The following is an 11,848-nucleotide window of genomic DNA, read 5'->3' as shown; positions in this document are numbered from 1 at the left end:
CCGGGACTCATGTCTGTATTTGATAAACTCCCTGTCTTTGCCTATTTAGATAGATGATTGGTGACTCATAACTCAAAATCTTAACACGTTGCAGCCCCAAAATACATACACATTTGTGTTTATACACTGCATTTTTTAGAATTTTTCCTTGCTAAGTAGTTTTGGAGGAGGCTTGAAGAAAGACTGTACCAGACAAGAAAGTATATTCCTTTTCACACAGATGCCCAGTGTTGTTAACATAGAATAAGCTCTACACTAGTGATCATACAAAACATTTCATTTATTTTTAAACGGAGCCTTTTGTGCAGCCCTTAAAATACAGTAATAGACATCTGCTTAAGCTGCAAGATAGATAGGGTTACCCAGGCACCGTATTTTTTACAGTCTTGGCAGTAGTTCAGCAAAAAACTTCTTATTTCTTCTGTCTGCGTTTGCCTTTGCTTAACCCAGTGTGACACTTCTGCATGTAAATGCCACTGTAGCTTCAGATACCATATCTTGGCTGTCACTGTTCATAAAAGTAGCTGCAAAGCATTACCTATTAACAAGGCATGCTGTTAAATCACAATGCCCAGCACTGGGAGCATGCCGTCATTTCTGAAAATGCTTTTGTGTGTGACAGTAGGCCACAAATCTTGGTTCTCTTTCCTTTCCCAGACATCAGTAGAAATGAGCTAAAAACTTTGCAATGCATCTGACAAAGTGGGCTCTATCCTATGAAAGCTTATGCCACAATAAATTTTAATCTTGAACATACTGCATACTAATCTTTGCAGTGTGCAGGTAGAAATAGCTGGGAAGTTTATTTTAAGGAAGAGTTTTTTCTCTAGCAGAGCTCTTGGTGATTGCTGCCTTAATCTGTAACACTAAGGAAAACTTTGCAGTATTGGCTTCATTTCTGTTTTGTTCGTTCATTTTGGGGGAGGGTTAAGTGAAAAATGGGGGCATTGCTTTCTTTTTTTCTTTGGCATGGCTAATGTAATGCACCACTGTTTTAGATGAGTCACCGATAATAGAAAGGAATCTGCAGCCTTCTGCAGAAAGCAGCAACAAAATAAAACTAGCATCTGCTTCTTAATGGTGTGTGAGCTTCTGACAAGGAAATAAACATTAACGGATCTCTACCAGCAACCCTGGAAAGTAGCACATCAATTTAGCAGGAGCATAAATGGCCATGCTTTACTGCATCTATTTATTATTTTCTTCAGGAACTAGCCACATAAGATAAGCTTCTAAACTCAGCCATTCATCAGATATGAGATACTACAAAAACTGGATTGTTTTGCCAATTTGTCTTGTCATTCCTTAAAATAAAAAGGAAGCACATGATTGCTTTTTTATTCTGTTCCCTCATCTCTCCTCATGCTCCTCCCTCCTGCCCTCTATCAGCAGGTTTTCCCCTAATAAATTCTACCAAGTCTCTCTCTCTCTTTTGGTTTGGCAAATAGAAGTAGGATTTTTTAAAAGTCACATTAGGTTCTACAAGCAATATGTGTAACAGGCAAAAACACTAGAAGTCAGGCCACCACAAAATGGAGCAGCACTGAGTCTTTGGTCTAAACAGCAGGACCTTCTGCTGGATGAAAGCTAGACATGCTGAGGATGTCTTCTGAAGGTTGGTAGATGGATAGACTAGGCAGATGGCCTCTTTTCTGCACAGTCCATGAAATGATGGGGACCTTGGCATTTCTTTCACCATTTTTGTGTGTGTCAGATATCCCTTTTCCTTTGACAGTGAGAGAAGCTGATTAGTTTATTTTTGTTCTGGCTTAGAAGGGAATTCTGATACTGAGCCTATGAGAGTTCCATCTCCATTTCACTTTGTTTCCTTATTTGGCTCCACTTTTAAAATAAATGAGTGTCCATGTATAGGTGCATATTTATGTGTGAGAGGGAGCAATTGGTTATTCATTTAATTTTGGTTCTGGGTTGGCATGAAAATACGTACTCAAGCATCCTTTTCCAAGAAGGCAATCACAAATGTTGTCTGCTGTACATAGAAAACAGTATTTTGGGTCCCCCACTGTGGCTTTAAGCTTTGGTAGGTAAATATGGCAGAGCTGTGTTAGTCGACATCATGGCTTTTGCTAGGTCCTTTTCAGAAGAAGGAAATGATCTGTGTCCAGCATGGACTTTACCACTGCTGCCATGCAGGTGATAGCTGTTCAGATACTTTTTCCAATTTATGAGACCCAAATTGCTTGTGTCTTTCATCTGTCCCTTCATTTTATTTATATCTCATTTTTCCTCCCAGAACCAAGACTCAAGGTAACTGACAATTTAAAATGGATACAGCATCCATACAAACACAAAATTATCATTAAATCCAATTAAACTGTCAGTAGCATTAAACATGTGTTAGAAAATCAAAAGCAGTTAAAAATTATGGCACCTTATTAAAAGTCCTTTATTGAAAAGTAGTCAGTATTCATAAGCCTGTTGGGATAGAAAAGTCTTTGCCTGCTAATGAAATGACAGCAAAAAGCCTTTCTTGACTCAGTAGGATGCTACAAGTTTCATTATTGTGAACACTTGAATGCTGCTTGCTTTCCTTTAGAAGTTACTTGGGCAGGACCCAGATAGGTTTATTCCTAAAAATGGTTCTAGCATTTCCCACATGCCTCTAAGCTTCTGGACACATAATGCATGCTAAATGAAAGAAGTTGCAACTCTCTCTACCAAATACATTTCCACTACCTTTCTCACATTTGAAGCTCAGTTTGCAAGATGAAAGCTACTCTGTGAATTTATTGTAAAATACTTTTCTGTACATTTGCAACCAAGAAGCTGTGGAAAGAAAGAGTGCTCTCTTTGCAAGAGGCACCACAGCTTGCTTCTTGAGGCTTAAGTGGCATGATTTTTTCTCAGTTCCCAAAATTCTCACTGCCCAGAAGATTTTGGGGGGGGGGGCTTTTTGGTTCTCTGAACACACTTGTATCACTTACCTCTATTTTCTAAGAGCCTGATGAAAATTTGCTATCCCCAAATCCTTGGAGTTGCATCTATTATCTGTAAGAATGGTTGATCATGGTTTTACGGTTCGGAAACTACCCTGCTGGGAGTTTAATTTACTACTTTAGCTTCTGAATCTTGAAAGCTTGATAAGTTGCACAGAGGATATTTATTTCATTAGGCAAAAATGAGAAACAAGGGAATCTAAGCCTAAATGTTTTCCTACCTGGGTAGGCATGTCTTTCAAATGTGCTCTGAAATGTAGTTATGAAAAGGATATAAAACTTATATAACAGCTTGTATTTATAGTAAAGTCTTGTTCACTAGTACAAGTTTTGTTTTAAACCCCTTTGTCCTTGCTTGATTTTATAAAATATGTTCTAATGAATTTTTGTCATTTTTCACGTTGTTGTTGTAGTCGTCCTTTTCTAGCTGAACTCAATTTGACTTTCTCTTTCTTTTCCTGCCCCACACTCTGATGGAAAAAATGAAGATAGAATTCCCCCAGATCAAAGTCTTCTCTACACTGTCTCCCATTCCAGGATTCACTAAATGGCTTGTTGGACTCCTTTCCTCACAGTCCAAGGAAATAGGTAGAAGCAGTCCTTTCACAGATCCTGAATATCAAGAACTCGCCGAGGTCACGGGAGACCCAGCTGTTGAAATTCTAAAACGCCTGTTAACAAACAATGAGTGGGTGAAGTCAGAAAGACTGGTCCGAGTCTTACAGCAGCCACTTATGAGGCTATGTGCTTGGTATCTGTATGGGGAGAAGCACCGTGGCTATGCGCTTAACCCTGTGGCAAACTTCCACCTTCAGAATGGCGCGACATTGTGGCGTCTGAACTGGATGGCTGACACAAGTCCCCGTGGCATCACTGCCTCCTGTGGCATGATGGTCAACTATCGCTACTTCTTGGAGGACACGACTAGCAACAGTGCCGCGTACCTTGGAATGAAGCAGATCAAGGCCTCGGAGCAGGTCCTCTCCTTGGTCTCTCAGTTTCAGCAAAATAGCAAACTTTAAATACATGTGGCAGCTTGAAGGAGAAAAATGTCTGTTTTAGTGAAATGAGGAACTTGGGGTGCTAATGCAAAGGTAAACCAGTACATTTTTGTCCCATCCGAACCCACTTTTGAATTGTTGGGCTGTTCTTGTTGCCTTGGCATTCTCTGCCAAGAGAAGGAGAGATCATAATATTTACAGCAAACAGAAAAGGCTGGGCCAATTCTCCTTAGTGAAGTGGCAAGCCAGGGATGACTCCGACGAACTGTGTGTTGTCCCTGGCCTTGCTCACCAAATCAATAGTCTTGTTTAATCCTCATCTTCAAAAGAGCTTCTGAACACCTGAGTGTCCGAACACATTAAAGGGAGTAGTAGATCAATACGAGAGTTACTGGACAAAAGGGACAAGTGAGGAAAGACTTTTTGTCTGAATGTGCAAACAAAGCAACATCCCCGGCATTTCTCAATAAGGTTTGTTTTACGCACTCTTTCCCCACTGTTTTTTGCTGAATTCTTTGATCAGGCCATCCGCTTCAGCACAGCACAAAATGCCACCACCGAGTTATTGCTTTGCTTGGATGGAGCTTTGAAACACCTTCATGTGTGTGCGTTTGTGTACTTTGGCTCCATCTCAAGTGCTCTCCAGATGGCAGATGTGTGGAATGAAGTGCCTGCAGCTTTACAGTAGCTCCGGTTTTATTATTTCACAAGTGAAATTGGCAGTTCAGAAACTCAAGAGGAAAGAACTGATTGCAAAAGGCTTTCTAATGTTTACAGATTTTTAAACATACATGACAATATATTTAAACTTGAAGTTTAATTCTGAAAAAACCCTAAGCTATATTAAAATATATGGTTTACCATACATGTAAGCCTTTTCTCTTGTGTATGGTGCAGTTACCTCTCAATTAAGTCTCAACTTGTGTTTCCTGCAGAGAACGTTGATTTTGTTGTATAGCTTTCCATTACTCTGCAGATCATTGGATGGATTTGTTCACCTCACAGGAAGAAGTAAGAGGAGAGAAGTAAGAAAATACAGAATGTGTTTTGGGGACTATTTTGTGTGCTTTGGAGGGGGGCATTTTTCCCCACAGGCATTTCCTAAAGATATTTTTTATAGTCCTGCAAATTTTGAGATCCTCTAAACCTGCCTGATATCATAAATTGGGTCCTTTTGGCTAGATACAAATCACACCAGATGAGTTTTGCTATCAATGGGGTAGGCTTTTGAGTTGGATCACTATTGGCTGCATTAATAAACAGTTCAGCTTCTCTTTTAGAGGAGTTCATGGAATGATTTAAAAAGAAACTCATGTTCCCTCTAAATTATCCTTGGCATTAAGTAATTTTTACACACCAGCTGGCCTGGCAGTAGTAGAGAAGTTCAGTGATTGCTTTTTTCCTTCTTTTGAAAGAGCTCTTGCGCACCAGTGCTATGTAAGCAGGCCGCCTAACATTGTTCAACAAGTATTGCTATTTGTTTGCTGGGCAGTTAGTCAGATACTAGTTGCAAAGAAATTACTAGCCGTTCTTCATGGAGATTGCCAGTAAATCTGGACAGCATTGTTGATGTGAAATTAAGAGAGTCCCTTTGCGCAGCTTGGAAAGTTATCATAGAGTATGCCAGAAGGCAGTACAGCACATGTCAAGATAGCAGTTTTGTCAGCTTCTGAGTCTCTTGGCCAGAGGCAACAAAACAAAATGTACACAACCTGCTGTGAAGCTCCAGAACTGCACTATAATGTTTCCCTATCTCATAACAAGACCACCTGGAGCTCTGTAAGGAGTGGTCTTAGAAGCAGTTCTGAAGGTTTTATTTAACAGCCAGGACAGTATATGATAATGTAGAATTAAATAAAAGGAACAATAACAGCATATCAGTATTAAAATAGTCTCCCACAAAAAACGACAATAACAGCACTTTGGAGCAGTAAGAAGCTTTGGAGAGATCCAACCTTTAATGGAGAGTATATGTAGAGCGGCCACCATTTTCTCTATCCACAGTTGTTTGTCTTTACTGTTTGGATGGAAAAAACGTATTGCGTGAGCAACAAAAATGTCCAACTCTTGGCACAACCAGAAGTTGCAGCTACATATTACCTCTGCTGGATCCAGGTCTAGGGAGGAAATAGCTATGTTTACTAGTTTGTGAGACTGTACTCTTAAACATAGTGGTTTGAGCATTGCACTACGACTCTGGAGATTAGGGTTCAGTTCCCAGTTTGGCCATAAAACTTACTTCGTGCCCTTGGTCTCACCATGCTCTCACCCTCAGGGGAAGGCAGTGGCAAGCCTCTGAACAAATCTTGCCAGGAAAACCCCATGATAGCTCTTCCTTAGGGTTGCCATAAGTTGGAAACTACTTGAAGGGCACACAACTATGACAAGCTATTAAAACCCCATTTTTGGTTCGATGTGTGAACTTGAAAATAATTGTAATGGGCACCATCCACAGAGCCTTTTGATCTTATTTCCTATTGTGGTCACAGATGCTGCTTCTTTTGCACTTCACTGTTTTGGGATATATACTTGACAAAATGAGAGAGCCCCCTCTGGGTCTGTTAAATAGTCTTTGTAATGGGATGGTTGTTGAATTAAATTCCTTGCACACTTCATAAAATGTGAAGAGATCTATTCCAACTAAATGGGCCAAGAATAACTGGTGGTGGAATGAATGTGTTGTCTGTACAGATCTGGAATTAGAACAACTTTATGGATTCACTCACTCTCACCATGTAAAAAGTATGGCCTCTTTTGTTGTCTCAGCAAAGGGTTAGTAGGAAGAGCCTTGTCTTAAAGCTCAGTTTAACAGCAGGTGCACAACTTTAATGTACTTCATGAAATGTAAATAAAATGATAGGGGGATCACTATTTGTACAGTAGAACCTTGCCATACATGCGTGCACCATACGCGGCCTTGAGCATACGCGCTCAAGCCGTGGTGCGCACGTGGGGCGGAAGGGGCAGCGCGTCCCATTCAATTGAATGGGCGCGCACGCCCATTGCACCCCGTGCGCGCCTGCACCGCCGTGCCGCCGCGCACGAGCCCCATTGTTTACAATGGGGCTCGAGCATAGGCGGAAATCGCCATACGCGGCGGGATCCGGAACAGATCCCCCGCGTATGGCGAGGTTCCACTGTATTTGGAAAGCTTAAAAAGATGAAGGCCTGGCCACTGCACCTCAAGTGTGGATAGAAATTAAATCTATATTTGTTTGGCTGAGGCAGCCTCATCTAGTAACTGACCAAGCTAAAAACTGCATAGTTTTATCTGTATGCGTATGCTTGCACGATTGCCTTGCCTAACTAGCATTAACATTACTTCTTATACTCCAGGGCAAGGGAAAATAAATCAAGTCCTATATCAAATTAACCTTTGGATATATGTGTACTTAGAATTACATATACCTCTGTATTTTCCAATCTGGGTTAAGTACCTATGAGGTTTTTTTTTTATGACTTTCAGATAATTGGTCCATTTAGCAACAGCTGTCTGAAGTCTAGATTAAAGGCTATGCTACTAGAGACTCCATTTAAAGTGTAGGTGCTTCTAGTGTCAAATTCTTTGTCAGATATTTGGGGTTGTAGTTTCCACAGTCCCTTGCCATTGGCTATGTTGAATATTGTTGATAGGAGTTGAAATATGGAGAGAATTTTAGCCAGTTTCACTCTTCTTGTGCTCCTAATGGTCTGCTGACAACCAAGCTTGGCCATATAAGGCTCTTGCCTTATATCCAAAGGCTATCCAAAGTTATGGCTTTGTCCCCATACATCAACCTTGGCTGCAGACAAAGTCACTGTATATGGATTTGGTAGAGAGATTTGTTGTTTTTAGCTGCCGGTTCCGACTCATGGTAGCCCTTTAGATAAGACATCTCCAAGAATCCTTATCCTCCACTGCATTCTTGCCCAGATCCTGCAAGCCCTTGACAACCCCCCCCCCCCCCCCCCCCCCCCCCCCCCCCCCCCCGATTGAGTCTATCCATCTATTTTGTGGTCTTCCTCTTTTTCTTCTAATTTTGCTAACATTATTATTTTTCCTAGTGATCTGTGCCTTCTCATGATGTAGCCAAAGTACAATAGTCTCATCTTTGCTTTCATCTTTGCTGGTCTGATCTGTTCAAGAACCCATTGGTTTGTCTTCTTGGCTGACCATAGTATCCTAAGTACTCTTCTCCAGCCCCACATTTCAAAGGAGTTGATTTTCTTTCTGTCAGCTTCCTTCACTATCCAGCTCTCTCATCCGTACATGGGGATGATGGGGAATACAATGGTGCTCAGTTGTATGTCTTTGCTCTTCGGTATCTTTTCTAGTTCTTTCATAGCTGCCCTTCCCATTCCTAGCCTTCTTATATCTTGCCTGCAGCCTTCATTCTGGTCAGTGTTTGATCCTAGATATGAGAATTCTTTAACTATTTCAGTTTCCTCGTTGTCTAGATTGAATTTGTGTATTTCTTCTGCAGTCATTATTTTTGTTTTCTTTGTTCAGCAGCAGATCTGCCCTGGCATTTTCATCTTTGACCTTCCTTATGAACCGATCCAATTCCTGAATGTTTTCTGCTAATATTATGGTGTCGTCCGTATATCTTAGGTGGTTAACATTGCTTCCTCCATACGTAAAATATCAAAGTCCTTTTGCGATAAAGAAACCTGACATTATTGCATGCTAAGAAGTTGTAGGAAGGAAGGGAAACTGGACTTTTTAACATGATTGTGGAGGTTATTCAGTCTATTGTCAAGTTCAGAAAGAAATGAAGGATTTAACACAGGTTAAATTTCCTTCTACAGAATCCACTTCCGTGTTGTTTAATCGTGGTAAGACGCAGTCTCCTGATTATTAGGAATTACTGTGGCAATAATAAATGAACCTTAACAGTAGCTTGCTTGGGGAGATAGGCTTAAAATGCCCTTTCTTTTCTCCCCATCTCCTAATTGCTGTAAAGGGAAATGTGGCGGAAATATTAGAGAGTGGAAAAACTTGATAGATTCTTGCCATTGGTATCTGAAAATGTACTTTCGTTGGATGTGATGAACCAATGCAGTACTGAAAAGATGAGGGAAAGAAAGTTATGCCTAACCTCTTACAGGGCATCTTTCCTTTTCCCTGTAGCTGTTTCTGCAGAAACCTCTGTTCAGAAGTAATATAAGATAAACTCCTATTTAGCCCTTATGAGTTCAATGGGGCATGCACCTATTTCCAGTTCATATATATATATAAGGTCGCAGCTCAAGGTTGCAAATCTAACCATATGTATTAAAGAGCAAGCTCCATTGCGCGCAGATAAACTTCCACACTTTGGAAGTTTAAACGAAGTCTCTGTTTAAATTTAACGCATTCTGTAATTCATTATGAAGCCTCCCAAAAATAATTCAGTAATTTGATTTTCACAACTCCCTGGTACCTCTGTGTTTTTTCTCATTGTAGTTGTGTATGTTTTTAGTTTGTTTCTGTTATGAGAAAAACAGTCTGAAAAAGCAGGGAAATAACATAAAATCTGGGAAAAACATACCCCTTCCAACAAGCAAATGCCACTTCATACACATAAAAGTAATGAAATTGCACCAGTTGCTATCAGTTTGCAAAATGAACAGTAGACCTCTCCTTTGGTTTTCATTAACATTTTCAGGTGCTACAGAAACCTGGTCTTTTGATTTCTATGCTGCTTTAAATAGGTAAATCTGGCTTTGTTGTTATGTGCTTTAAGGTCAACTCTGACTTATGATAACCCTTTCCTGAGATATTTTTTTGGACAAGATCCTTTCAGAGGCTTGCCACTGCTAAGACTGAGAGAGAGAGTAACTTGTTCAAAGTCACCCAGTGGATTTCTGTGGCTGAACTCACCACTTCAAATCTTGGTCTCCTGGAGTCTTCCTCCAACATATAAACTGGCTTCCAGATACACTCATCCCTCCACATTTGTGGCTTTGACTTTTGCAAATTTGATTATTCACAGATTTTATTAATATGTTCTCTCTAGGTATATCTAGGTCCTCCAGTGCAACTCTGTGATGAACTTTAACCATGGGTGTTGTAGTCCAGCAACATCAGAAGGGTCACAAACTGCCCACACCTTTAAAGCTCTTTTTCTTTCCGTCCTCTTTGTGGCAAAACCTGTAGATATTGACAAGTGCTTATAAATAAAATGAACCACACAAAATGCTCACCCAGCCTTGTCAAAGCAATGAGCGGCTGCTAAACAGATCCTGTTAGGAACACTAACTCTGTGAACGCAAATGGACTTTGGCATGCCTAACCTTGCATAAAATCAGATTAAACTTCACCGGAAGCTTGCGGATTATTCTCTGTCATCTACTGCTGTGGGAAGAGATTGCTAGTCTGTTCTTGGGTAGCTCTACAAGGCTCTTTCGATGTTTCTCGTCACCGTCTTGATACTACACATCATAAAGTGACTGTTTGGGGATGCAGTCATAAACCTTAACTGGAGAGGAAATGCCACTGAACACTGTGGCCTTCTGATCAGACATGTGCCAAAATGTACCGTTCAAGTCCAAGGCACTTAGTGAACGTGGAAATATCATTGGCATATATATATATATACGAACACAAAAATCCATTGCTATCCCCCGTGTCATAACTCTTTGTCTTCCTCCATCCCCATGTGCAAAGCTAATTGAGTTCAGTAGATTTGATTCCTTTGCTGAAGGCAAAATCCGACTTGAGCTCAGCATCTAATGCGAAAGCAACCCATGTGACTACTTTTACTTAGCCCATTAAATCTTCTTTTCATTTAGAAATCCATTACAGTTGCACAGTAAAAATCACCGGGGTAAGGCGGATTGGAAGTTAAGTATTCCAGGGCTTTTTTTTTGGGGGGGGGGTTGCTTAGAAAGTTGGGTATTCAGCTCCCTTTATGTTTTTGCATGATCCCAGTTTGAAGGTGAAAACTTGCTTTGGGCTGTTGGGATAGAGCCCATTTTATCTCACAAGACTTCTTATGGACAGTCAAGAAGCAAAGCCTGCATGCATGAAATCGGCTACAGGGTTTTAAAATACGAAATAGTTATTTGTTGCTTATTTCTGTGCACAGTTGCCAACTGATGTCTTCTAAGGGTGCATCCGACTGATGAAAAAGATCAGAAAGTCCCAGATTTTGTTCCTATGGTATCTGTGCAGCAAAATACAGCAAAAGCCAAAAGCCACATTATGGTGATACCTTGATTAGAACAACTGAAGGGCACAAAATATACAACCCCTCCTTTAAATATTGAGCCTTTTTTATACACCAGAATTCTTGTAGAGGTTAGAAAATATCCTACAATTTACACAGTAGTATAATCTTCCCCCCCCCCCTCACTGTTGTACATGAGTCTTACAAACAACGCCAGAAAATTTGGCCGTATGTGTGTAGGAATATAAAGACTTCAGATACATGTCTCTGAGAAAAGCATTGACAGTAAAGGTATATCATCAACGTGATTCAGACTGCATCTGCCTTGCAGACATGATCCACTTTGACACCACTTTAACTGCCGTGATTCAATCAATGCTGTGGAATTTGGGGAATGGTTGTTCATTGTGGCACCAAAGCTCTCGCAAGTGTCTCACAAAATTACTTGAATCTTATTACCAGTTGACTTGGAAGCCTCATTCATAGGGTTTGTGTGGGTTGCAGCAGCAGCAACAAGAAGAAGTGTTGGCCTTAGGATCGATTGGCCATGTGCATTCTTTGTGCAACTGTCCCTAAAGACCGTGTAGAAATGTCCAGTGGCGCAGATTGTTGCAAAACTGCGGATATTGCCAGAATATATATCTGTTGCAATTTCTGTGCCGCTTAGCAAATTGTCCATGGCTGTCAAAAGTAGTTTAGCCTCTCAGATACTTTAAATGATTCAAGAGACGGTGGAGTACCACTCGGAGTGCTTCAGTAT

The 11,848-nt window shown here is 40.6% G+C and overlaps 1 protein-coding gene across 1 annotated transcript in view; it reads left to right on the top strand.

Annotated features, from left to right (window-relative positions):
- MLYCD (malonyl-CoA decarboxylase) overlaps window positions 1-4,823 on the top strand; it is a 19,332-nt gene extending 14,509 nt beyond the window's left edge. The window contains exon 5 of the mRNA XM_042437541.1: window positions 3,446-4,823. Within this exon, the coding sequence (XP_042293475.1) occupies window positions 3,446-3,979 (534 nt within the window). The 3' untranslated portion in view covers window positions 3,980-4,823. The remainder of the gene's footprint in view (window positions 1-3,445) is intronic.
- The last annotated feature ends 7,025 nt before the right edge of the window (window positions 4,824-11,848 follow it).

Source organism: Sceloporus undulatus, chromosome 8, assembly GCF_019175285.1.
Source record: "Sceloporus undulatus isolate JIND9_A2432 ecotype Alabama chromosome 8, SceUnd_v1.1, whole genome shotgun sequence".
Taxonomy (NCBI): Eukaryota; Metazoa; Chordata; class Lepidosauria; order Squamata; family Phrynosomatidae; genus Sceloporus; species Sceloporus undulatus.
Note: the sequence above shows the minus strand (reverse complement) of the source record. Positions and strands in the feature narration are given on the sequence as shown.